The 22,515-nt window shown below is 36.6% G+C and overlaps 2 protein-coding genes and 1 long non-coding RNA gene across 3 annotated transcripts; 2 read left to right on the top strand and 1 right to left on the bottom strand.

The window, feature by feature from the left end:
* The first annotated feature begins 226 nt into the window (after nucleotides 1-226).
* c1galt1la (core 1 synthase, glycoprotein-N-acetylgalactosamine 3-beta-galactosyltransferase 1, like a) lies at nucleotides 227-5,523 on the top strand. The gene is made up of 4 exons (XM_052593310.1): nucleotides 227-517; nucleotides 1,560-1,824; nucleotides 2,304-2,968; nucleotides 4,390-5,523. Exons 2-4 carry the CDS (start codon nucleotides 1,602-1,604, stop codon nucleotides 4,717-4,719), a joined length of 1,218 nt encoding a protein of 405 aa, XP_052449270.1. The 5' UTR covers nucleotides 227-517; nucleotides 1,560-1,601; the 3' UTR covers nucleotides 4,720-5,523.
* Nucleotides 5,524-5,684: 161 nt separating this feature from the next.
* On the bottom strand, nucleotides 5,685-7,948 carry tac3a (tachykinin precursor 3a). The gene is made up of 7 exons (XM_052593312.1): nucleotides 7,781-7,948; nucleotides 7,395-7,510; nucleotides 7,210-7,309; nucleotides 7,089-7,118; nucleotides 6,952-7,005; nucleotides 6,078-6,156; nucleotides 5,685-5,876 (listed from the first exon to the last, which is right to left on the bottom strand). The coding sequence occupies exons 2-7, from the start codon at nucleotides 7,494-7,496 to the stop codon at nucleotides 5,858-5,860; spliced, it is 384 nt and encodes a 127-aa protein (XP_052449272.1). The 5' UTR covers nucleotides 7,497-7,510; nucleotides 7,781-7,948; the 3' UTR covers nucleotides 5,685-5,857.
* Nucleotides 6,097-11,550, top strand: LOC128011172 (uncharacterized). The gene is made up of 3 exons (XR_008182490.1): nucleotides 6,097-6,173; nucleotides 10,224-10,331; nucleotides 10,531-11,550. It is a non-coding gene; the product is annotated as an uncharacterized LOC128011172 (long non-coding RNA).
* The last annotated feature ends 10,965 nt before the right edge of the window (nucleotides 11,551-22,515 follow it).

The following is a 22,515-nucleotide window of genomic DNA, read 5'->3' as shown; positions in this document are numbered from 1 at the left end:
TGTTATTCCGTTTTAGGACAATATTAATTGTACTAAATGGAAATAGCCTACATATCGTAGACTGACAAATATTAAATATTATAATCATAGACTGTAATATCAAATTTGCCATCCTTGAAATAAGTGAAAGCCACCAGTGGGCGGGGACTCCAATGACAACAAACCGGCCATTCCTCCAATCAAACACCTCGACACGGCGATCCGTGTGTGATGCTGCTGACACACACTGATGACAGAGGATCTGTTGTCTGGTAATGGCACACACAATAGGCCTTTTCCTTTCCGAAAATAATTCGGAAGACTGGCGTATGCTACACCATGTCCTTTAACTAAGAAATGCAACCCTCAACGTTTGTTTAGGTGTAGACGTAACAAGGCACACTCAAACGCACGCGCTCCTTTCACGTAAGCTCGCGGATATTTAGAGGAATAAAGACTGAAGGCATGAAACTGACCGGAGTCCACAGCGTTCCTTGGGACCATGAGAGGTTTGCAGAGGGGAGTTAAAGAATGCAAGGTAAGGACGGGCCTTTTTCCTCGATCTCTGATGCGCCTCTTATGTCTCAACGAGTGAGTGCATTAGGCTATGTGTATATTATTTATTCATTTATTTTATTTATTTATTTTATTTCTATTTTTTTTTTTTTTTTTTGCGTAGACCATATAACCCAGTATTTCTGCATGCTATTTATCTTATCCATTCATTAAAAGATGTGCCGTAACTTAAAATGTTGTGCCGTATTCTGTCTATTATTCTGGGGTTAAATGGGATTTGTTGAGTCTCTGCTGGATTTCCTGAGAGCAAACATTAGATTCGAACACTTTCGATAAATTAAATGTTTAGGCCTAACAGTAATAACTGAGAGCTGTTTAGGATATTTGTAGAAGTGTTTCATCCATCATAGCACGTAGTGACTCTGCAGTCAACCTAAATGTTACTTGTCAACTTCATAAAATTGACAGTTTTATACAGCAGCAATATGACTGGAGGTGTGGGAGAGCAGGTGGCTAATTCTTGGAAATTAGGGTAAGAACCAAGATTTATCAGTCATGCAAGGTAACCAGCTTTTAATCTGTTCCTCAGATTTAACCTGGCAGCAGCTTAATCCTAAATAGAAAATGGGATTGGTATATCGATATGATCTTGAAAAGAATAGATGGTTTAAGTTTTGTCTATTCAGTTATATAAGGTTATAATTAATAAATTGTCTGACCCTAATATAAGAAGTATGTATGTTTTTAAAGGAAAAATCTAATAATTAAATAAGAAAAAAAACATAAATAAATAATTTTGTAAAATATATACATTAACTGACACCAGAAAGCCATAAACATCCAAATTTGTTTAATAGGCTATTAACTTAAAATCTCAAGTTCAACTGAAAAAAAAAAGTTTGAAAATCCCTGTTCTAGAGGGAAACAGAATTGACATTTATTTGCAAGTTTTTCTGTTATATGGCCAAGGAATACATTTATAATGCAGGACGTTTGTATCCACACTTTTAAAAGAATCGCTGAAAATGAATCGCCTCAAATTAATGTAGACAATATTTTTCTAGCCTCACAGTGACCAGTGTTGGCGGGATCCCTGAACTGTCACCATGAAAGCAGGGAATTCAAGATGTGCTTTCTTCCTGGGCTTCCTGGTGGGCAGCTGCTCCATGTACATCTTTTTGAGACAGGTGTGGTTTGAGAAGAGCTACAGCTGGAAGCGTGATGGCAAGAGCAACCCTGCTCCACTGGGACCAGAACAAAACACCCCCAACCTTACCTGGAGAGTGGAAGGATCTGTCCTAATCAACCTCAAACATCCTCACCAGCCAGGTGCTCAGTAGTGTATAATTTATGTTGCATACATTAATGAGTGTAACATGATATAAAGCACTGGAACATAATATATGGTGCAAAGCTTTCACTTTCTACACACTTCATTTAGTTTTTAATGGAAGATAACAGTGATATGTAAAAGTAATTTTAGCAGCGTATCGGCAGCAATAGGCAAAAACAAATGTTTTTAGTAAATCATGCCATTGTATTTGCAGTCAGTCATGAATAATTTATTACGTGAGTGAAAGTGTCAGATAACAGGGTTGTTACAGAGTTAAAACGAGTGTTAGGATAAGTCAATGGGTCAATAATCTGACTCTTTTTTTGTAATAAGTTTTGTGTATAAATATATTTGTATATATATATATATATATATATATATTGCCTACTAATAGGTTAGTGTACATAGGTTAAAGTAATATGTTACGATTGTATTAAACTGCAATATAAATATAGAACTTGTTTTAAAAACACAGGAGAGGATGGTCACATCGCAGATGAGCTGTTTAAGAAAGTGCGAATCCTGTGCTGGGTGATGACAGGGCCTAGTAATCTACAGTCAAAGGCTCGGCATGTGAAGGCAACGTGGAGTCGTCACTGTAACGTAGTGCTGTTCATGAGCTCTGAGGAAGACCACAGCTTCCCCACAGTGGGTCTCGGCACAGGAGAAGGCCGTGACCAGCTGTACTGGAAGACTATTCGTGCCTTCCATTATGCTCTGAAGAACCATGGCGATGAGGCAGACTGGTTTCTCAAAACTGACGATGACACGTTCGTCGTTGTGGACAACTTGCGCTGGATCTTGTCGAACTACACAGCAGAACAGCCCATATACTTTGGAAAGAGATTCAAGCCGTATGCCAAGCAGGGCTACATGAGCGGTGGTGCAGGTTATGTGCTCAGCAAAGAGGCCCTAAGGAGGTTTGTGGAGGGTTTTAGCACTAAAGTGTGCACTCATACCACCTCAGTGGAGGATCTAGCGATGGGTCAGTGTCTGGAGAAAATGGGGGTGGTGGCAGGGGACTCCAGGGACACACTGCACCGCGAAACCTTCCATCCTTTCATTCCTGAACACCATCTTACAGGAAAGTTCTCTAAAACCTTCTGGTACTGGAACTACTGCTTCTACCCAATTGTAGAAGTAAGTCAGGCGCTTTTATTATTATGATTATTTTTATTTATTTATTTTTGATCCCCAAGGCTGAAATTTTTTCTGGATTCTTTGCTGAACAGCATTTATTTAAAATAGAAGTAATATTATAAATGTTTTAACTGTCGAATTTTAGCAATTTAATGTGTCCTTGATGACTTAAAATATTAATCACAAATTTTGGATGGAAGTGTAGGATAAAATATGCACTCATTGTCCTGTTTCTTAAGATATTTTATGTCCTTCATGGTCTTCATGACATTTCTCTAAATTCCACAGATTTTGTCTCCGACACATTGGAAGCACATTAGTTATTACTTTAGTAATGATAGAAGTTAAACAAGTTTTTTGAAAAGTTTTAAGAACTTGACTACTATATATGTCTGAGAGGAGAAAACAATTAAAGTGTCAAAAGTAATTTTCCATTCAGGATAGTATTATAGGTATGAATAAAAATCAACAACCTTCTTTGAGAAATATACTTTGAGAACTAAATTATCTCTCATAATTTTAGCCGTCTCATTTTTAAATGCCACACTGAACTAGAATCTCCTTCAGGTGATTGCAAGCGCAACCAACAATGGATAGGTTTGATGGAGACAGCTTTTGTCAATAATTTCTCTTTCATGTATGTAATGATGTGATTCGTGACTAGACCGCTAATGTCTAGCATTACAAAACCCAAAAAATAAACACTATTTTGTCTTGTTGTGGTCATCAGAGTGGCAATGAAATGAATAGACATGCTGTTTCAGTGTTTATAAAGTATATATAACAAATATAATTAAGAACAGAATTGGTATTCTTTCTGCAAGATTCCTTTTTACACATACAATTAAGCTCAATTTAAGAAAATTAATGACAAAAATGTCTTAAATTTTCCTTAAAAAAAAAACAAAAATCAATGTTACAGACAATAGAAGAAAATTAAAATTTAAAATTGAGTAATACAAAGCTTATTATGTTGTAAAGCACTTAATTTAGTCTTCTGTTAAAACTAGTCTTTTTTTGCTGTGAAGTTCTCTTTTTGGTCATTAGTAATTACACTGTAAATTTTATTATAACTATATTAGCAAGTGATTTTTTCCACACTAAAATCATACTAACACACATTTATCCTGATGAACGAACTATCACATATTTGTCCTATGCATGGATTTTAAGGTTTACAGATTGGCCACATTTACTTCAGTTGAAAGTGCCATGATATAACCCATATTTTAAAAAAAGAAAGAAAGAAAGCAAGCACAGATATTTCAAAATTAATTTTAATGGTAATCATCATTTTGAAACAAGTGTTTTGATTGACCTTAACTTGTAATGAACCCAGAATATTTCTTTTAATGCAAATAAAATCTGCAATCATATGTAAATATAACAGACCAGCATCTTATATTTGTCTTTCCCTACAGGGCCCACAGTGCTGCTCTGACCTAGCTGTGTCTTTCCACTATGTAGACCCTGTGCTAATGTACACTCTTGAGTACTACACTTACCGTCTCAGGCCTTATGGCTACCAACACCGCTACCAGCCTCCAGTGCCTGCTGTACTGTCTCTAGCGTCACACACTGGGAAACCCACCACAGAAGCTCTGAGATTAGAGGAGCGCGTTAAAGAAAAATCACTTCCAACATACACCAAGAATCCCAGAGCTGAGAAAGTGAAGACTACTGGAACAACAAGTCACAAAGTCACAAATGCTGACCAGGGGAGAAACATAACCGACAGAAGCACTGCATGATTATGAATACGATTGCCTCTTCTTGTGTAAATCCAAAATGAACGCATGACAGATGTGAACTGTGAACTTGTGTAGCATTTTGAATTATCCAGACTGTGTACTGTGCAAATGGAGTGGTCAAGTGGTTACAGAAGTTCAAACTTTAACACAGAACAAATTTGGTCATTATTGCTGTTGATCAAGTAACTTGACTGGTGGCGCCAGTTATAAATCAACTGTAAATCACATCAAATAAGTGTTTGCTATTCAACAGATTGTTAATATGGTACCTGCTATTTGAATAAATTATTTTGCTGCCTTCTAGTCAGAGTACAGTAAAAGTGTCTGATTCACATTGGCTAAAGTACATGAAGGGCTTCAACAGCTTTGTATTTCAACAATGAAACCAAATGAAAAGCTGATGATTCTTTGTGGTTTCTTTAATATTTATTTATTTATTTATTTTTACTTTGAGAGTGCAGATGGCCTTATTTTTTTGTCTGTTATTGTTACATTACTAAACTGTTTCCTTAAAGACATACTGTGCTTTAACAATGTTAAACTGATATCCAAAGCACTAACACTCAAAAGTCAAACTTAAAGCATTAGTCATTTGTATTAGGGACATCATGTTTCTTCTAGTATGATTAAGTTGATATCAAGTTACAATGAATAGAAGTTGGATGTACATAATTATATATGCAGTTGGTCATGAAGCTTCTGTGTTTTGGCAAATGTAGCAAATTATTACTATGTACAGTATTTTGTGGGGGTCACTATTTTATGTTGTTTTAAACATTTGACTAATAAACCATTTTGAGATCAGATAGATATTTTTATTTACAAAAATCATGTTTTATACAATAGACAGCAAAAATTACTTTTAATAAATATATTGAAATGCAGGGGATGTAAGTGGATATGTAAATGTGGAGACATTTAATCTAGGTTAATGTATAATTTGCAATAGAATAAAACCAATCACACCATAGGAAATCATGTTTATTTGATTAATCTTATATAAATATTTTCTCTTGCTCTATTACTTCTGTAAAATAAATGATGACTTTTTGTTGTTGCTCCAAAGAAATATCTTGAAAAGAATCTGTCCCGACAGGGTGGGATAGACAATTCACTGGATGGGAAACAATTCATTCGCCTATAACCCACGACGAAACCTGCAACAAATTATTTAAAAAATAAAATAAATAATAATAATAATAAGTAATTATAATAAATACTTATATAAATAAATATATTTACAAGAAAGCCAGAAATTTTGTAACAATAGACAGACATGCTTTAGGAACAAATGCTGTGTTGTAATAGCTTCAGAACGCCTGTAGATGGCAGAGCCGCTTTACTACTGAACTGCTCACCTCAGTTTGCATTTGTTGAAGAAGATGCCTCCGCTTGAGCCTGTTTCTGGATACTCTTTCCTCCATGGACGCCCAGTTTCTGAGAACACAAATACAGTACGTCTGAGATGCATGATAGACTGAACAATCTTCTGACAATGTTTGCGTTGATATTTGTTAAGTTTGCCACATGTTTTTCAGCCCACACTGTTCAATTAAGACAGAATCGTTGCTGTTGTGTACGTTAGGCTACTACTTATTGTCTCGTATGAACAACCGTTCAGACACTGGTTAAGTTTCACGAACCTTATTTGCACATACTGTATGCTTTATTTCGAGACGGACTTGACTTGAAAGCAATACAATTTGCATATTTCGATTCAGTCACCGCTTTAAGATTCGGTGAGTTCATTCATTAAATGATTCATCAGATTTAAATCGGAAAATCGTCTTATTGATCAATATTAGTTAAAATAACATACTCATAAGAGTCATTTGTTTGTAAACCAATTGACACTGCTTCTGGTGTATATTTTGATTCACTAAAAAGAACCGGCTCTTAAGAGTCATTCCGTTGTGTGAATCAAACTGCATTGGTCAAGCTGCATGTTTTTGATTCCCTAAAAAGAACCGAACCATAAGAACCATAATTGTTCGTAAATCGAACTTCTGTTCGTGCTTTAGGTTTGTTTATTTCGTGCACCACGCGAGGACAACTCAAACAACTTATATATATATATATATATATATATATATATATATATATATATATATATATATATATATATATATATATATATATATATTAATATAAAATTATATCAAGATAACGGTCATCTAAAGGTAACGTTATTTCTTTCACAAACATCACAGAATGAAGAGAAAATGTGTTTACCAGGGTCAGCGTTCCGTCGCCCCATGAGTCCAACAAAGATATCGTGCATTTCCCCTAAAAGAAAACATATGAACTTTTCTTAGATCATTTTTAAACAGAGGATATCTGAAAGCACAAAAAGTACCCAAATGGCTTACTTTTACGCTGAGGTGGTATATCTTCTGTGTCTGAAAAATAAAAAAAAAACACGTTTCAGTAGGAAAATGATGTAAATCCGATACAAAATTACCACAACAGCAAATATATCTGTTCACTCACCGGCGTTCCTGCGCCCCATTAGACCGACAAAACTGTCATAATCTATGTCATTATACCTCTTCAGCAAGTTATGAGCCGACCGCCGAAAACTCGGACTCTCCTGTGCATGAAATTAAGTTTTTATTAAAGAGTTTATGCAAACCTATATATTTATGCCTTTTAGAAGATAATAATCTGTCACTTACGCCTGAAACTGCTCTTTGAGACTCTGACTGCTGACAGCTCGACTCACTCCATCGGGTTTCCAGCACCAAAACCAAGAACAGTAACACTAGCCCACGATACATCTTTACTGACAGGTCTGAGGAGAAAATATGTCAAATAATAAAACAGTTGACAACATTTCAAAGCAACCGTTTGTTTACTTCACTGTTACATTTTATCCATAAATTAACACAAAGTTTCCTCTCTAAAATAATGCATTTATATAAATTCAGTATAAATTACAACTAAACCACCAGGATGAAAAAAAATTGTTTAAAATAAATAAATGGAGAAAAAAACCCCTAAAAAACTAAAACGATACTGTAAAATTGTAATTTGATTTACATTTTTCAAGTATTGGACTCACCTGAGCTGAGGATACTGCTATGTGGAAACAGCTGAGGTACAGTTTGTGGTCGAGGAGTTAAATCCTTTTGTGATGGATTTCAGTTCAGACAAGAGACACAGAGACAGCGATTCACTCTTGCCTGATTGTTAAATGATAGCAACATGTGCGTAAGTCCAATCAGATGTCGCAGTGTAGGTGTGGTTTAAGGGTTTGTAGTCTGCATCAGCAATGACCGTGCAATTGAGATCCTGACATCAGAGGCGTCAGGCATTCCTTAAAAGGACAAGAACCATAGCCTCTTTTGTTAAACCCTTGTCATCAATTACTCAGATTTGAAGTCTTGCAACTTTAATCCCATATCTGTAACTTTGACAGATTTTTCAAGGTTACAGAGTACCAGGTTTGAAAGAATCCGGGTCTCCGCATCTATGGGTCAAACTTAGAACATTTGCGTGAGAGCATGTCTACATGTAATGTTTGTTGACTCATTAAGATTATGCTGATATCTATTCGAATGCTACTTTTCTCTGCTAAGTAGGGCCTTATTGTCGTATTTTCCTCCTGACTGCCTAATTGGTGCGGTCACTGGCGGGAATGTAATCTCTCAAGGAAGCAATTACACAGATGGAGCGGTGGATGATGAGAACGGTGTCTCGCAGACTCTATGGACATCTTGAGGGGGCATCTAACTGGCCTGGCGACATGCAGAGTTGATTAGTAGGAACATCCATTAGTTGCTGCCCACACTCAGTGTGCAGCATGCAAAGGGCAGCTGTGCTTTGAAATTTCTGTTAAAGAACAGATTTGATCAGTTCATTAACAGAAGTCTTTGATAGCAACAGCCCAAGCAGTACTAACCCACTTTCACATCAACATAATAAAGCCTGTGAGACTCAGACACAATCGTCAGCATCATTCATTTTTTTTTCATTGTTGTTGACTTGATTATTTTTATCATCATTCTCTCTGACGTTATCTATATAAAAACTTTAATGCTGTCCTGTTGAGTGTGAAGAATGTGTTTATCAAGGCTGTGCACCATTTAACTCTAAATTGACTCAAAATGTCTTTTATATTCCATTTTGTTGTATAGCAATTACATAATTTTATTCATATAACACATTTTAAACTTAAGAAAGTAAAGTTTACATTTAATGTTTTAACTACAGTTGATTTCTCTTACTGTTACTCTAATTCCACCCTATTAAAAATTATTATACTTAAAATGCATTTATTTCATACTAAGTATAGATTAAATCTGTTAACATATTTACTGACCTATCACTCAAGACTTACTGATATAAAAATATAATAAAGCTTTAGTTGGAGTACACAATGCAAAACATTTTTTATTCAGTCAACTCCATTTTTAACAGAATTAAGCCAGATACAGTTTTAGAGTTTTTAGTGAAAATACATTTTTAAAAAACATAAAGTGCATTAATTACAAAATGTTATGTTCCAATTTATCACATTTTAAGTGCAGCAGTTTTGTATACCAATAGTACAATTCGCTGAGTATTTCTATAAATATATACATGTATTTGCAGTATACTTAGCATTAATTTAATGCATTTCAAACACATTTTAGTAAATGTAATTTTCACTTTAGGGCAGTTGCTACATATTTTCCTTAGGTTAAGGTGATTTACACAAGTAGAACATGTTTTCTATGTTACTGAAAAATTTAACTTATCTCTTCCATAAGCACTTCATTGAATTCTAGCTTGTATTTTTATGCACTATATTTAAAACTTAGTTTTGCTAAACCTTTTTCTGTTGTCTCCTTGAGATGAATGGCTTGTTGCGTTCTTCATTCAGATAAAAGCGATTTCAAAATATTTAAAAAAACAGTTTTTTTTTGTTGTTGTTGTACGTAACAGTTTTTCCAAAAGTGTAGTGCTAAATTACTGGCCTAAGAATGTTAGCGCAAATGGTTATGACATTAAAGACTGAATTAATAATTTTGTATCTTTAAAAAATGTCCAAAGACCCTTGCTCTCTGCCACTTTACATTCTGTTTCAAATGAGAAATGGAAATGCATAATATTTTTCTAGTGCTGATAGGGGAGGATAAATATCTGGAAGCAAATTACTTTGCAAATAGAGGGCATGTTATAAATGATAGTCAAGAGCAGCTGTTGATTGGGAGCCCTACGGAGAAAGCAGGCATAAATATATTGGGAATAATGTTGTAAATATGACTGATAATGTTTACAATCCAAATTTGTAAATTATGCGTTTGTTAAAACCTGTGACGGCAATTTCTGTTTGTGCACACATAAGGCTTATAAAGCATTCCGACAAACAATAGAGCCAGTACTCTACACGCATGCCAATTATTTTTCACTGCAAGGAATGTTGGCAAATATGCTGTACCTCTACTATGCAAACCATGTCTGTTTCATAATGTTTTTGACGCATATGTTTGGACTTCATCGCTGAACATGTTGATCCACAGGAGACAGTCACTGCCGATGTTCTATGCAGACCGAGCTATGACTTGCGGGGACATGTCATCTACAAAAAAAGTGCAGGTCGGAGTTCCAAATGGCTGGATTTCCCAAAGGTTAGCGGATTAGCATTAAGATGTTTTTGTAATAAGTCCCAACCCATATATGTCTCTTCCTGCTCTGCATGGATCACACAGTGGGTCAGATTAAGGTTATGGGGATGGATGGGAGACACATCTGACAGCAGTAGGGGAAGAAAAAGTAATTAATTGCATTCTTCCATTATTAATGAATTCTTCTTTCCCTTAATCACAGAGCCACATCCTGGGAGTATCAATGAGAACACCATAGGGCTGTTTATTTGGTGCATGCTAGGTTAGAGGGTCCCTGCCGCTGAGAGGATGACGACAGGAAGAGGATGCCATAGTGGTAAATTCATGACAGTATTTGATATCATTTAGCGCACTCAAAATGTGAGAGGAAGCTATGCATTGCTACCAAGGAAAATTTACTGCAATTATCTTAGTTTGTCATCTAAAGTATATATTTACTAAAGGATGCACATGAGAAATCAGGAATCGGTGCAACCAAAATCAGTCCCGATGTTCATGTCTCTATTGATTTCCTATGAGATAGAACAGCATTTTTTGCTTAATGTGAAATGGAGCGGTTACTTTATTTGTGGCAGCTGGTGTTTGGAAATCATCTTATCTTACTTGTTAATGTCATGAGCTTCTCACACTTTTTGTATGAGTTGTTTGTTTTAATACTTAGTAACGGCTCACAGCGAGCGATGTTTACGCTAGAAATCAGAGTTTATTCACTTTGCTGCACATACTGTGGAAACATCTTTTTCTCAGGGCTGTTTACGATTTTTCGAAAGTTCTGGTCTTATTGTTTGGTGGGTTTTGGATAAATTCCAGGGGTTTTCTTGAGAAATTATGTTCATGATGTTGTGTTTTTTTGTGCATAGAAAGGGAAGTAAATGAGATTTGACACATGATGGAACAGTGACTGACAAGTCAGATTACTGGTCTCAGCTATGCTCAGGAACAGCAGGGTATGGGCAATGGCTCTCTACTGACCAAGACAAACACAGCTTAAAAGATCCATAGCATTAAATGGAGACTGGAAGGGTGACTGATCACAAGCAGTCACTATTGAGCAAATATGAAAAATGATGGTTAGATTTACTCCTGAAAAGTATATTACACTGGGGAGAAATCCATTCCATTTCAAATATACATATGATAAAATAATTCAATTTTATGTTCTAGTGTAATGTGTATGACATACTGTACAGGTATGGTAAAGGATTTAAATTTTTACAATGTATTTTAGTGTTAGTGTATTTAGACCGTTAGTGTTTTCACTTAACTTAACGTTTACATTCTGGTACAAAGATACAATGAAATATGTTTAATATTGATTATTTTAACACTTTCATAAAAAATGATATTCTGTTTTCTAAAGACTGGTCAGAAATCATGAGATCAGTTGTGATTATTATTGTATTGACAATATGTCAACAGTAGAAACAAAAAACCATTGCATTTTTGTGTATAGATTTACGTCAGTACAAATGACATCATTTATGCCAATAATTTAATTTTGGGGGAAAAGCATAAATATATAATCCAGTAATTAAAATTTTTATTTAATATTGCTGCTTTTAAAATATCCCTCTCAAAATGAATTTAGACCATTATATTTTCAATATTATATATATATATATATATATATATATATATATATATATATATATATATATATATATATATATATATATATATATATATATATATATATATATATATATATATATATATATATATATAAACTAGGTCACACTTTATTTTAAGGCCCAATATTCACTATACACTAACTGGTAACTTTGCCTCAATGAACTCATAATTAGCTGCTTATTAATTGTAAGTAATGTATGAGGCAGGGTTAAGGGATCTAAAATATGGCCATGCAAATAAAGCATGAATATGTGCTTTATAAGAACTAATATACTGTACAGCCAATACACTGGTAATATGCATGCTAATAACTAGTTAATAGTGGAAATTGCACCCTAAACTAAAGTGTTATCTAAACATTATAATTACTGTTTTTTTTATATAGGGCCCCAGATTTTTCATCATCATAGTTATCATAAGTAGGGGTCCTTCAATTAAAAAGTTTGAAAAACTCTTGATGCAGATGACGCCACGAGCTATATGTAAGAAACATCCCTTTGCGTCTTTGCCACTCGTGTTTCATTGATTGGCTGGCTCCCTGCAGCCAGGCTCCTGACTAGAGCGGGTGTAAGGGAGACAGACGTGATAACTAACAGGCATATGATGAAGCACACCTGAAGTTAATGCTGCCGTGCCAACTGCTGTTAAATGCCAAGCATGGCTCTCATTCATTTCCCGTGTTAACACAGTGGTGTCCTCACAGGTCCAGAGAGGGAATGCGTCACGGCCATTTTTTATATATATGTGTGCGTGTGTTTGTGTGTGTGTGTGTGTGTGTGTGTGTGTGTGTGTACAGTGCTGTGAAAAGGTCTTCGCCCCCTTTCTTTTTTTTTGTGCATTAATCATGAAAACACTGTCCCGGTGTAAGATCCCTCGTATCCCTATATTAATGCTTTAATATTTCCATTAAATCATGAAAGAATTGTGATTAATCACATTATTTTAGAAAGCGGGGTTAAATTTCAATAGCCACGACCCGGCCTGATTACTGCCAGACCTGTTGAATCAAGAAAATCACTGAAATACAACCTGTCTGATAAAGTGAAGCATGGTTATTGGGCAACACATCATGCCATGATCTAAAGCAGTTCAAGAACAGATAAGAAATAAAATAGTTGATATCTATCAATCTGAAAAGGGTTATAAAGCAATTTCTAAGGCTTTGGGACTTCAGCAAACCAGGGTCAGTAGATAGAAAAAACTTGGAACAGTGATGAACCTTCCCAGGAGTGACCGGCCTACCAAAATTACTCCAAGAGCACAACAACGACTCATCCAGGAGGTCCTATGGTGTTCATGATTCAACAATAAGATAGAGACTTGGCAAAAACAACATCCATGGGAAAGTTCCAAGGCAAAAGCCACTGCTGACCAAAAAGAACACAAAGGCTCGTCTCACATTTGCCCAAAAATATCTTGATTATCCCCAAGACACTTTAGCTAAATCTTTTTAAGGACATTTTATGTAAGTGCATGAATCAACAGCAACCATAAATAATATTCATGAAATGCCTGTTGCGAATAAAGCAAGATTTTGACCTCCACGTATATGTGCAGATCACATATATAAAGAAACAAATTACGAAGGCAGGAGGCTGTTGTTCCTCGCCTCTGCTGTGTTGGCAGAGGCCACGAAACCCCTGTCTGTGCAACTTTTTATTAGACTTTTCACATTACAGTTCAAAGCCTTGTGTCTATTAAAGCATTAGAATGGACTTGAGCTCAAGGACAGAATGACAATCATGAATCAGAATGACAAACCTCACTTCCCCTCGCAGGTTTGTTCTGGCTTTTATGGACGGAGGAGGAAAAGCAGCGTGATTCAGAAAAAGGGTGGCAGATGCAGGAGAGTGTCACAGAAAGCAGACAAAACTGAAGAGTTATTAAAAACTGGGCCAGAGGATGGTCAGTGTAGCAGCGAGGCTAAATGTGAAGACAGGCTTCTCCGGGGCATCCAAGGGTTGATAGGCAATGGGGCATTGGAGGTGGCTGCGTTGTGTAAGGGACGTGTCTGACAATAGGGTGAGCTCAATGTAGCTCAGAATCCCCTGCTGTTCATGTCACCCAGAGGCGACACAACAGAGCCATAAATAAAATGGACAAGAGGAAGCCCAGTCCTTTCCCCTGCATGTGTGACCTCACACACGCGTTACTCTAATTTGATTGATTAGCTGGAATAACTTGTGAGACTTAGTCATCTCCCCTTTTGAGCTGCTTCTACCCACAGGTCTTCATGATGAACTGTAAATTCACATTTTTCCCCTTTCTTGATAGCTTTCAGGGTTTTATGGTCATCTATATGTTAATTTAAGTCTGATTGCCTTCTCTTATCGAACGAGTTGAATGTTCTGCACTTAGAGACATTTAGGGTTGTTAGGCAGTGTGTTGTGTCATCAAGGCACATCTCCCATCTGTTGCACACATATCTCCTCATCAGCACTCTGCTGCAGTGTTCCGCAGGACAAAAGGATTCAATCTTTGCACATAAGTGGAAATCCAATCGTGTGTTTTCATTTAGCTCTTCAAAATGCTGTTTGGAGATAATAAATTGTCTATTCTGTCTTTCGGGGTAATGCTGAGAACTGTGTCGTGATATCAGCATGTGAGGAGCAGGGTTTATGGACATTTGGCTCTTCAGTAATCAGCATGTCTCTGTCTGTTCTAGCTGTACTTTTCCATGGTTATTGTTTTATTGCTGTGCTGTCCCTGTGAACTGGTATAATTTTTAATTATCAGTTTAAGATATCACAGGATTACGTCAATTCGTGCACCAGAATATTGACTAAATCAATTTGTGGTGTAATACAAAAGGAACAAATACACACAAAACGTAATTGATTACAAAGCGAATACATTGGGACTTTGAAGAATCTTCTGAGAATTGGCATTGGCTTTTAATTATTAGAAATTAGAATTTATGAAATAACATTTAATTGTCCATATTTATTATCTATACTTTAGTATTGCCTAAATTATTAACAGTGTCTTTATCTTTTAGATGTTTTTTCCAATGTTGTGTCAGACTAGATATATTTATTACCTTTAGTGCATTATGCTGTTTTTAAAAAAATATTAAGTAAAGGTAAAGTAAGCTGGTGATTTAAGAAGAACTGAAAAACTACACTGAAACAAATTTGGTTGTAGAATCAGTTTTCACTCAGAAATTCCTTGTAAATTTCACAAATAATTACAAAGAATAGGAAATTAACACATTAAATTAATTGTAAATTTAAAACACTTAAATAATCAAAGCTATTTTTATATAGTGTACATATACAGTAGATCAATCTGTTCTTTACTGTATTTACAGTATAATGTAATTTATTTTCTCATACTTCTATTGCATGAGCATGATGTTTTATCCTTGGTTGAAATATCTCTATACAATGCAAAAAGCAGTAATGAAGACTTTTTGTGCCTTCTTTGGTGGTATTTCACAGATACAGTCTCCATAGTTCACATGGGAAGACTATTGTCGCAAAAATTAAAAAACAGAGAAGTGAGTCACTTTATTTTGCATAGATCTAACTCCATACTGGCTTTTGATGGCAGTGCCCTTTGGATTCTGTTCTATTCAGTGAGCTGTAATTAAGGTATTTAGGTGTTGATTAGAGCAGCAGGGACAGATTCGGTGACAGTGATTGTCACAGTAAACAGATCCTGTGTATTGAGCCAGGCTCCTCTTTTTCACAGAATCCAGGTGTCACATGGGTGCTGTACTCTATAAATACATCAGACATGGATTTCAGAGAGATGAGGATGTTCTAATGTGTAATAGATGAGCCAAAACTTTTTGTTTTGTATGTAAAGTTTAAAACTTTTCAAATACGAGTTTTAAAAAGAACAGTGTGTTAGTTTGATGATGTTTTCTCCAACCCAAAAAGTTATAATTTCCTTAAAGCACGGTTATAATTTATTAACAGGTACATTAAAGGTCAGAAATGTTCCCTAAATTCTGTTTCTTGTACTGTTCATGTTGTTTTAAACCTTTCTGACTTTCTTTCCTTTGTGGTGAGCAAATATTGAAAGAATTAAAATTTTTGTCCTTCAGGAACACACTTAGAATGGAAGAACACCTGCTGATGTGCAGGAGGAAATAAAAGCAGGAATGTTAAGCTTGTATTTTCCTAAAACATGTTTGCAAAATTGGTGCCATTATCCTGGAGTCCAATTTACACTTTTTATAGGCTTGTTTACAGTTTTGTTCATAGTAATTCCTATTTCTTGATTCTCAGTTTTCACTTTCTTATTAAGGCTGCATTCTATTCAGAAATGATTCTTCCTCCTCTGCCATGTCCCATTCTTCCTCCACAAGGGCTTTGGTGCAATGAAGTGATATTGTCATTTAAAATGCATCTATATCTCATCCTTCCGGTTACTGTGCATAATGACTGACATTAATGAATATCCGTTGATTAATGCAAAAATAAACCTAATTTGAGATCTTTACACATGATTTGGCCACACTAATAACCACTTTTGCAATGTAAACAAAACAAAACATGATTTGACAGGGCTGGGCTTGAGAAGAAATTTTGAATGCTTCATTTTTAAAATCTTTTATTGTTTAATTTATTTGACCGGAAATTTGTCAAAATGGTGTAGTTATATTTGAGCCCTTCAGTAGTGAAAGTCAAAATGTTTACAAAAATAGTTTTTCCTTCAAGGTTTGCATATTCATCATGTTTGCCATTTGAAGCACATGTGAAACCCATCATGCGTGTACTAATACATTGCAGTGTGTGTATCTGATACTCCACTGTAGCCTGGCTGAGTGAGGAGTCCAAGGATTCCGCCGAAATTGCATCTGCCCCCCAACCTCCCTTGTCTTATTAAACAGTTCTGTCAAATCTAGCTCAAATTAACACTTAAATAAATATACCCATGTGACCCATTACACATAGAAATGTCTCTGCCATAATGAAGGCAGTGTCTGTTAATACCACCTCTTTCCATTCAAACCTGTCAGTTACTGTATATTGGGTTACTGATGAGTTTCATTCATCAACTGATCAGAAAGCTTTGCTTCTTCAGATCAACTATATTTGCAGTGAGTGTTTCTTTTCTGTGCACCCATGTGAGTAGCATTTCTTAGCCCTTCAGACAGGAAACTGGTGTTGTAGCTCAATCAGTGTGGCACAAAATGTGATGAACACATCTGCTCTTATGATGCCCAATAACATAGTGGCTTATTCCAGTGATATTACACCATCCATGGCAGATCGATCTCTTCCCAACCAGCCAGATAAGGGCCTCCTCTACGCCTCTTCGGCGCTCATCTAAAATGTTTAAGGGAAATTGCAATATGACCGGGATCAGGATAGGCCAAGCAATAACAGAAAGTCAGATTGAAAAGGATTAAACTTGTCTGACTGCCATTATGCATTCACTGATTGCAAGAGGGGGATCAATCTTTACCAGATTTATTCTTGTCGCTTTTCTGCACTCTCAATCTGTTCCAGCTTCGATGATGCGCGTTGTTTGACACCTATGGGCCACAATTCTTTCCGCGTCCAATCGGTGGCAGGCAATGACATCCATTAAATATTAAGATGCCTCTCAATCCTGCAATTATTCAAAACCGATCGCTTCCAAACTGCTAAAACTGGCCCAGAGCCCCATTTTGTAATGATCAGAGCTATTCCGTGTTCATGTCGGCTTTGGAAAGCAGAGTTTAAAGTGTCTTGGAGACTGAAGGATGAATGCACCAATAAACAACGTGGTCAGACTCGTGAATAACCAGTAGGCCCTGCGGCTCTCCGGAAGGTGATTTATTGCCTTGGCAACACACGGCTTCTCTAGGGGTAAAGGCCATGGGTGTGAAAGCAATTTCCAAAGCAATAATACAGCTCTCACCTGCTCATTACTTTTGACATTTTTCCCTTTTGTTTCGTTTTTGGAAGAGGACAAAGAATTGAGTGCCTATTAAAGACATTATTCATGCAGCTCTATGGACCCTTTGATCCATTACATACACATAGGTATGATTATTGCTTTCAAAATGTTCAGGGATGTTTCTTAATGGTTTCTGACATAACACAGCGGAGAACTTCAAACGCTCTGCCCTTGAAATCTCTCATTAGCTTTTGCAATGAAGCAGGGGTCATATTGCTTATATAGGTATCAAGTGAGTTATGGCCCTCCAAGGAACTGTCAAAATAAAGTTTTCCATAAATTCTCCATTAAGAGATCTGTCTTTCTCCGATTTACCTTACTGCAAATGTTCACGGTTTGACACAAGGCACTGCAGTTTATATTCTGTGCTAGGAAATCGTGAAGCTTTCCTTACAAAACTTGCGGCCGTCTTTTTCTAGAAAGGCCAAAGTGGCTGTGATCTGTCTTGGCTTCACCATTGTTGTCATATTCACTGGTTGGACGCCTGTCAGTTAGAATAAAGATGTTCTGTGATGCTCCGCATGTGAATAGTTGCCTTTGTTGGGCTGCGGATATTGATGCTTTTGGCTAAATGCGAGTTTAATTGATGTCTTCCACTTGCTAGGTCACACTGGTCGAGGAAAAATGAAAAAACATGAAGAATGTAATTTGTCAACAGCCTTGACATAAATAAGATGCTTCGATTACAGTGCTCTTGTGTTAGACCGAATTAAATGTCTTTACAATAATTTTTTAAAATATTATACAGCTCGTTTTATTTGCGAGCGCAGTGAAAATGTCTCATTAAGTTGTCTGTGCAAACAGAAAGAAGCAAATGCATCCCGTGTCTTATTGTACTCTGCCTCATTAGCGGAGTTCAGTTTTCAATTAGACATGTAGCTGACGACGTCCTTCATGGCACTTCATATTACTGTGCATTATGAGAGATGATGACAGCTCTATATTATCTTGTGCTCATTTGTTGCTCTCGCATTGTTTATTACTCGCTATGATATTCTTAAGAAGATACATTCATTGTTCTAGATGTTTATTGATCCATTGCATATGTGTGTTTGCTGTATTTGTTTTCTTCTGTATAATGTTCCAGAGGATCGGTTGTTGACAGCATCATCCCATCACTTCCGACGCCTACACTCTGTACGCACATATACACGCAGATACAATTCACGAATGTAGAGACAAGATTGATGCCCATAGGCTTCCCAAATGGTTGTCCCTCTATAATAGACAACTGCCATCCAAGCTGCCCAGTGCATGATGATTTGATTATTTCCATGGTACACACAATTACAGTAAACAGCCTTGCCTCTATCCATCCATCACATAGAACACCCAATAAATGCACATTTTGTTCAGGAAGTGTAAATGGCAGTTAATAAATAAATAAATAAATAAAATGATTTTTTTAGGGAAAGGTCATTGAACAGGTGAAAAAAGACTGACTGGATATTAAAGGAGTATAAATGCTATTTAATTTTGTATTTGTTTCATGCAATGTTTGGAACCCTCTCACCAATTCTGTGTCATTTTGGTGTTTTCGTCCCAAATTAAACAACATTTACCCGTTTTTGTTAATCAAATAATAAAAACAAATTGTCCATAATGGTAACACTGCTGTAGTTAATTTGTGTAATATGACATTAGGTTACACTGTCTCGACAGACCTCTAGTTTGATGACAGTTTTCAAGTCTTTTCCTCAATAAAAAGATGTCATCTGTGTGAGAGACTGCTTGCGTTCCTGCGTGCTGTATAGTCAGTTCATCCACATTGAATGCTGGGTAGAAAGGTGAACGTCCTTGAGATGTTCACTTCAACTGAGCAGTGTATGTACGGTGCCAAATCAATTCGCCTCTTTTCTTAAAAATTTAATTTCACTGCAATAACCGGTGTTGCGTTAAGTCCTATGAGACTCAACCACATTAATATATTTGCACTGGGACCTAGCTTTGAGAGTTCATTTGATAAGTCCACTGTTGTAAGCTACATATTGCAATCTACGGGTATGAATGCTAAAGCAAATCTATCAGTATGCGATTACATCCCTCCAGCTATCCACGTCTGCATCTATCAGTTTTTTCTTTTAAGTCCCTCTTGGATTGTAGTCACTTGTTTAGAACCAAACAGACAATTCTGGCTGCAAACGAGTCTATTACAGGCTCATTTATTTGAGGCTTTGGGAAGAAAAGGACAACAACTGTTTGTGTCCATCTATAGCTTCTCTCATGATGGGATGTGTATAGGGAGATTGGTCTAATTATCAGCATGATGCACTCACACCTGAACCTGCCAGCTTTTGTTCAGCTGAAGCGTCATGGAGAAGCTGAAAGAGATTATAATTACTTCTTTATTGGAGACATCTGGAAGCACACAAATGTTCATGTAAAAATTCCCCCATTTTATCTGGGTTTTTAAGTTTTAAGTTTTTAGCTCTGTATCTGTCTAACTATCTACAGTATCTCACAGAAGTGAGTACACCCCCTCACATTTTTGTAAATAGTTTATTATATCTTTTCACGTGACAACACTGAAGAAATTACACTTTACTACAATGTACAGTACTAAGTGTACAGCTTGTATAACAGTGTATATTTTTGTCTAAACCGCTGACCACAAAAGTGAGTACACCCTTTAGTGAAAATCTCCAAATTGTGCCCAAAGTGTCAATATTTTGTGTGGCCACCATTATTTTCCAGCACTGCCTTCACCCTCAGTCCACTCCTCCATAACGACATCACGGAGCTGGTGGATGTTAGAGACCTTGCGCTCCTCCACCTTCCGTTTGAGAATGCCCCACAGATGCTCAATAGGGTTTAGGTCTAGAGACATGCTTGGCCCATCCATCACCTTTACCCCTAGCTTCTTTATCAAGGCAGTGGTTGTCTTGAAGATGTGTTTGGGGTCGTTATCATGTTGGAATACTGCCCTGCGCCCCAGTCTCCGAAGGGATGGGATCATGCTCTGCTTCAGTATGTCACAGTACATGTTGGCATTCATGGTTCCCTCAGTGAACTGTATCTCCCCAGTGCCGGCAGCACTCATGCAGCCCCACACCATGACACTCCCACCACCACGCTTGAGTGTAGGAAAGACACACTTGTCTTTGTACTCCTCACTTGGTTTTTGCCACACACACTTGACTCCATCTGAACCAAATAAGTTTATCTTGGCCTCATCAGACCACAGGACATGGTTCCAGTAATCCATGTCCTTAGTCTGCTTGTCTTCAGCAAATTGTTTGCGGGCTTTCTTGTGCATCATCTTTAGAAGGGGCTTCCTTCTGGGACATCAGCCATGCAAACCAATTTGATGCAGTGTGCGGCGTATGGTCTGAGCAAGGCTGACCCCTCACCCCTTCAATCTCTGTTTTTTTCTTTCCGAGGCACTCAAATATGTACTCATAAGTTCACATTAAGGGCAACCCTGTGAGCATCTATGTAATCAAGAGCCTGCGTTCATGTTATTCATTTATATGTGACCCTAATGCAGTGGCCACTTGAGGCAGCGCAAGTGTGTGATATTAATTCATTTGGAGGATTAGAGTTGTTCTATCATAATGAACCTTTTTACATTTCATAATATAACAAATTGCACCCTCTCCAATTATCAGGATTGTTCATTTTCCTTTGAAGTCGGATTGCAAGATACACACCCCGATCTGAATTGCTGTTTGAGGTAGCATCCAAAATAATCGTGACTGGGGAAAGAAAAGCTGTCAAACGTCCTTTCAAACAGCCATCAGAACACCCCCAACCCCTCAGGGACATGAGTTACCTCAGTATTGTAGCTCTCTCTTTGAGATGGGTGTCACACAGAGAGGTTGAAAGCTTCAGAGAAGTGTAGCCTCCAGCTTTCTCTCTACATGTTTGATGTCACTGCTGGGATTCATAAAGCCATGCTCTCTCACACAGATGCCAGCAACTGGAGCATCATGACAGAGGGAAGCACATCTCTATGGGATTGACGAGAGGAGTGGGTAAAAGGGGTGGGAAAATCAATATTTTGTATTTTAGGCGGTTAGAGAACAATAGTGAACTGCACAAATAATACAAGCAGCATTTGCACATAAGTCAAATTAAACATTTTCTGTTTTAACATGTAATATATTCCTGTGATGGCAAAGCTGAATTTTTAGCATCATTACTCCAGTATTCAGTGTCACATGATCCTTTAGAAATCATTAAAATATGGTGATTTGGTGCTTAATTTGAATCAGTTATTATTGGTGCTTATTATGCGGGGTACTTTTTATTTTCAGTGCTGAATGTTGTTGTTTTTTTATTTTGTTTTGAGAAATCTCTCATAAATTGTTCTTTTCAGGTGTTCAAACGATCAGCATTATTTTTTAAATAGAGATCTTATGTAACATTTTGAGTGCAATTACTTTTTGAATGCATCCTATTAAAAATAAATAATAATTAATCTTTCCCCAAAAGTTGAATGGTAGTGGTAAAACATTGTGGTAAAGCAGTATGTTTTACTGTAAGTTGAGGGCCGAACATTTGACCACAGTAAGACAGCAGCTTTTTACAACGGCACACTATGAGGGCTCAATTTCCTGCTGATTACTTTACGTGCAACGATTTGAAAACAGAAACTATAATGAAATCCCTTGTTTCATTATCATAACGAAGGAATTTAAATTATCATTAGCCTACTTCT

This window comes from Carassius gibelio, chromosome B23 (assembly GCF_023724105.1).
Source record: "Carassius gibelio isolate Cgi1373 ecotype wild population from Czech Republic chromosome B23, carGib1.2-hapl.c, whole genome shotgun sequence".
NCBI lineage: Eukaryota > Metazoa > Chordata > Actinopteri > Cypriniformes > Cyprinidae > Carassius > Carassius gibelio.
The sequence above is the reverse complement of the archived record's forward strand: the minus strand, read 5'-3'. Positions and strand labels throughout refer to the sequence as shown.

Excerpts from the sequence above, each read along its gene's own strand:
- c1galt1la (XM_052593310.1), top strand. The coding sequence starts at position 1,602 with ATGAAAGCAGGGAATTCAAGATGTGCTTTCTTCCTGGGCTTCCTGGTG. Across the intron at positions 1,825-2,303 it reads CAAACATCCTCACCAGCCAG|GAGAGGATGGTCACATCGCA; the intron begins GTGCTCAGTAGT and ends TTAAAAACACAG. Across the intron at positions 2,969-4,389 it reads GCTTCTACCCAATTGTAGAA|GGCCCACAGTGCTGCTCTGA; the intron begins GTAAGTCAGGCG and ends CTTTCCCTACAG.
- tac3a (XM_052593312.1), bottom strand. The coding sequence starts at position 7,496 with ATGTATCGTGGGCTAGTGTTACTGTTCTTGGTTTTGGTGCTGGAAACC. Across the intron at positions 7,119-7,209 it reads AATGGGGCGCAGGAACGCCG|ACACAGAAGATATACCACCT; the intron begins GTGAGTGAACAG and ends TTTATTTTTCAG. Across the intron at positions 6,157-6,951 it reads GCGACGGAACGCTGACCCTG|AAACTGGGCGTCCATGGAGG; the intron begins GTAAACACATTT and ends TTGTGTTCTCAG.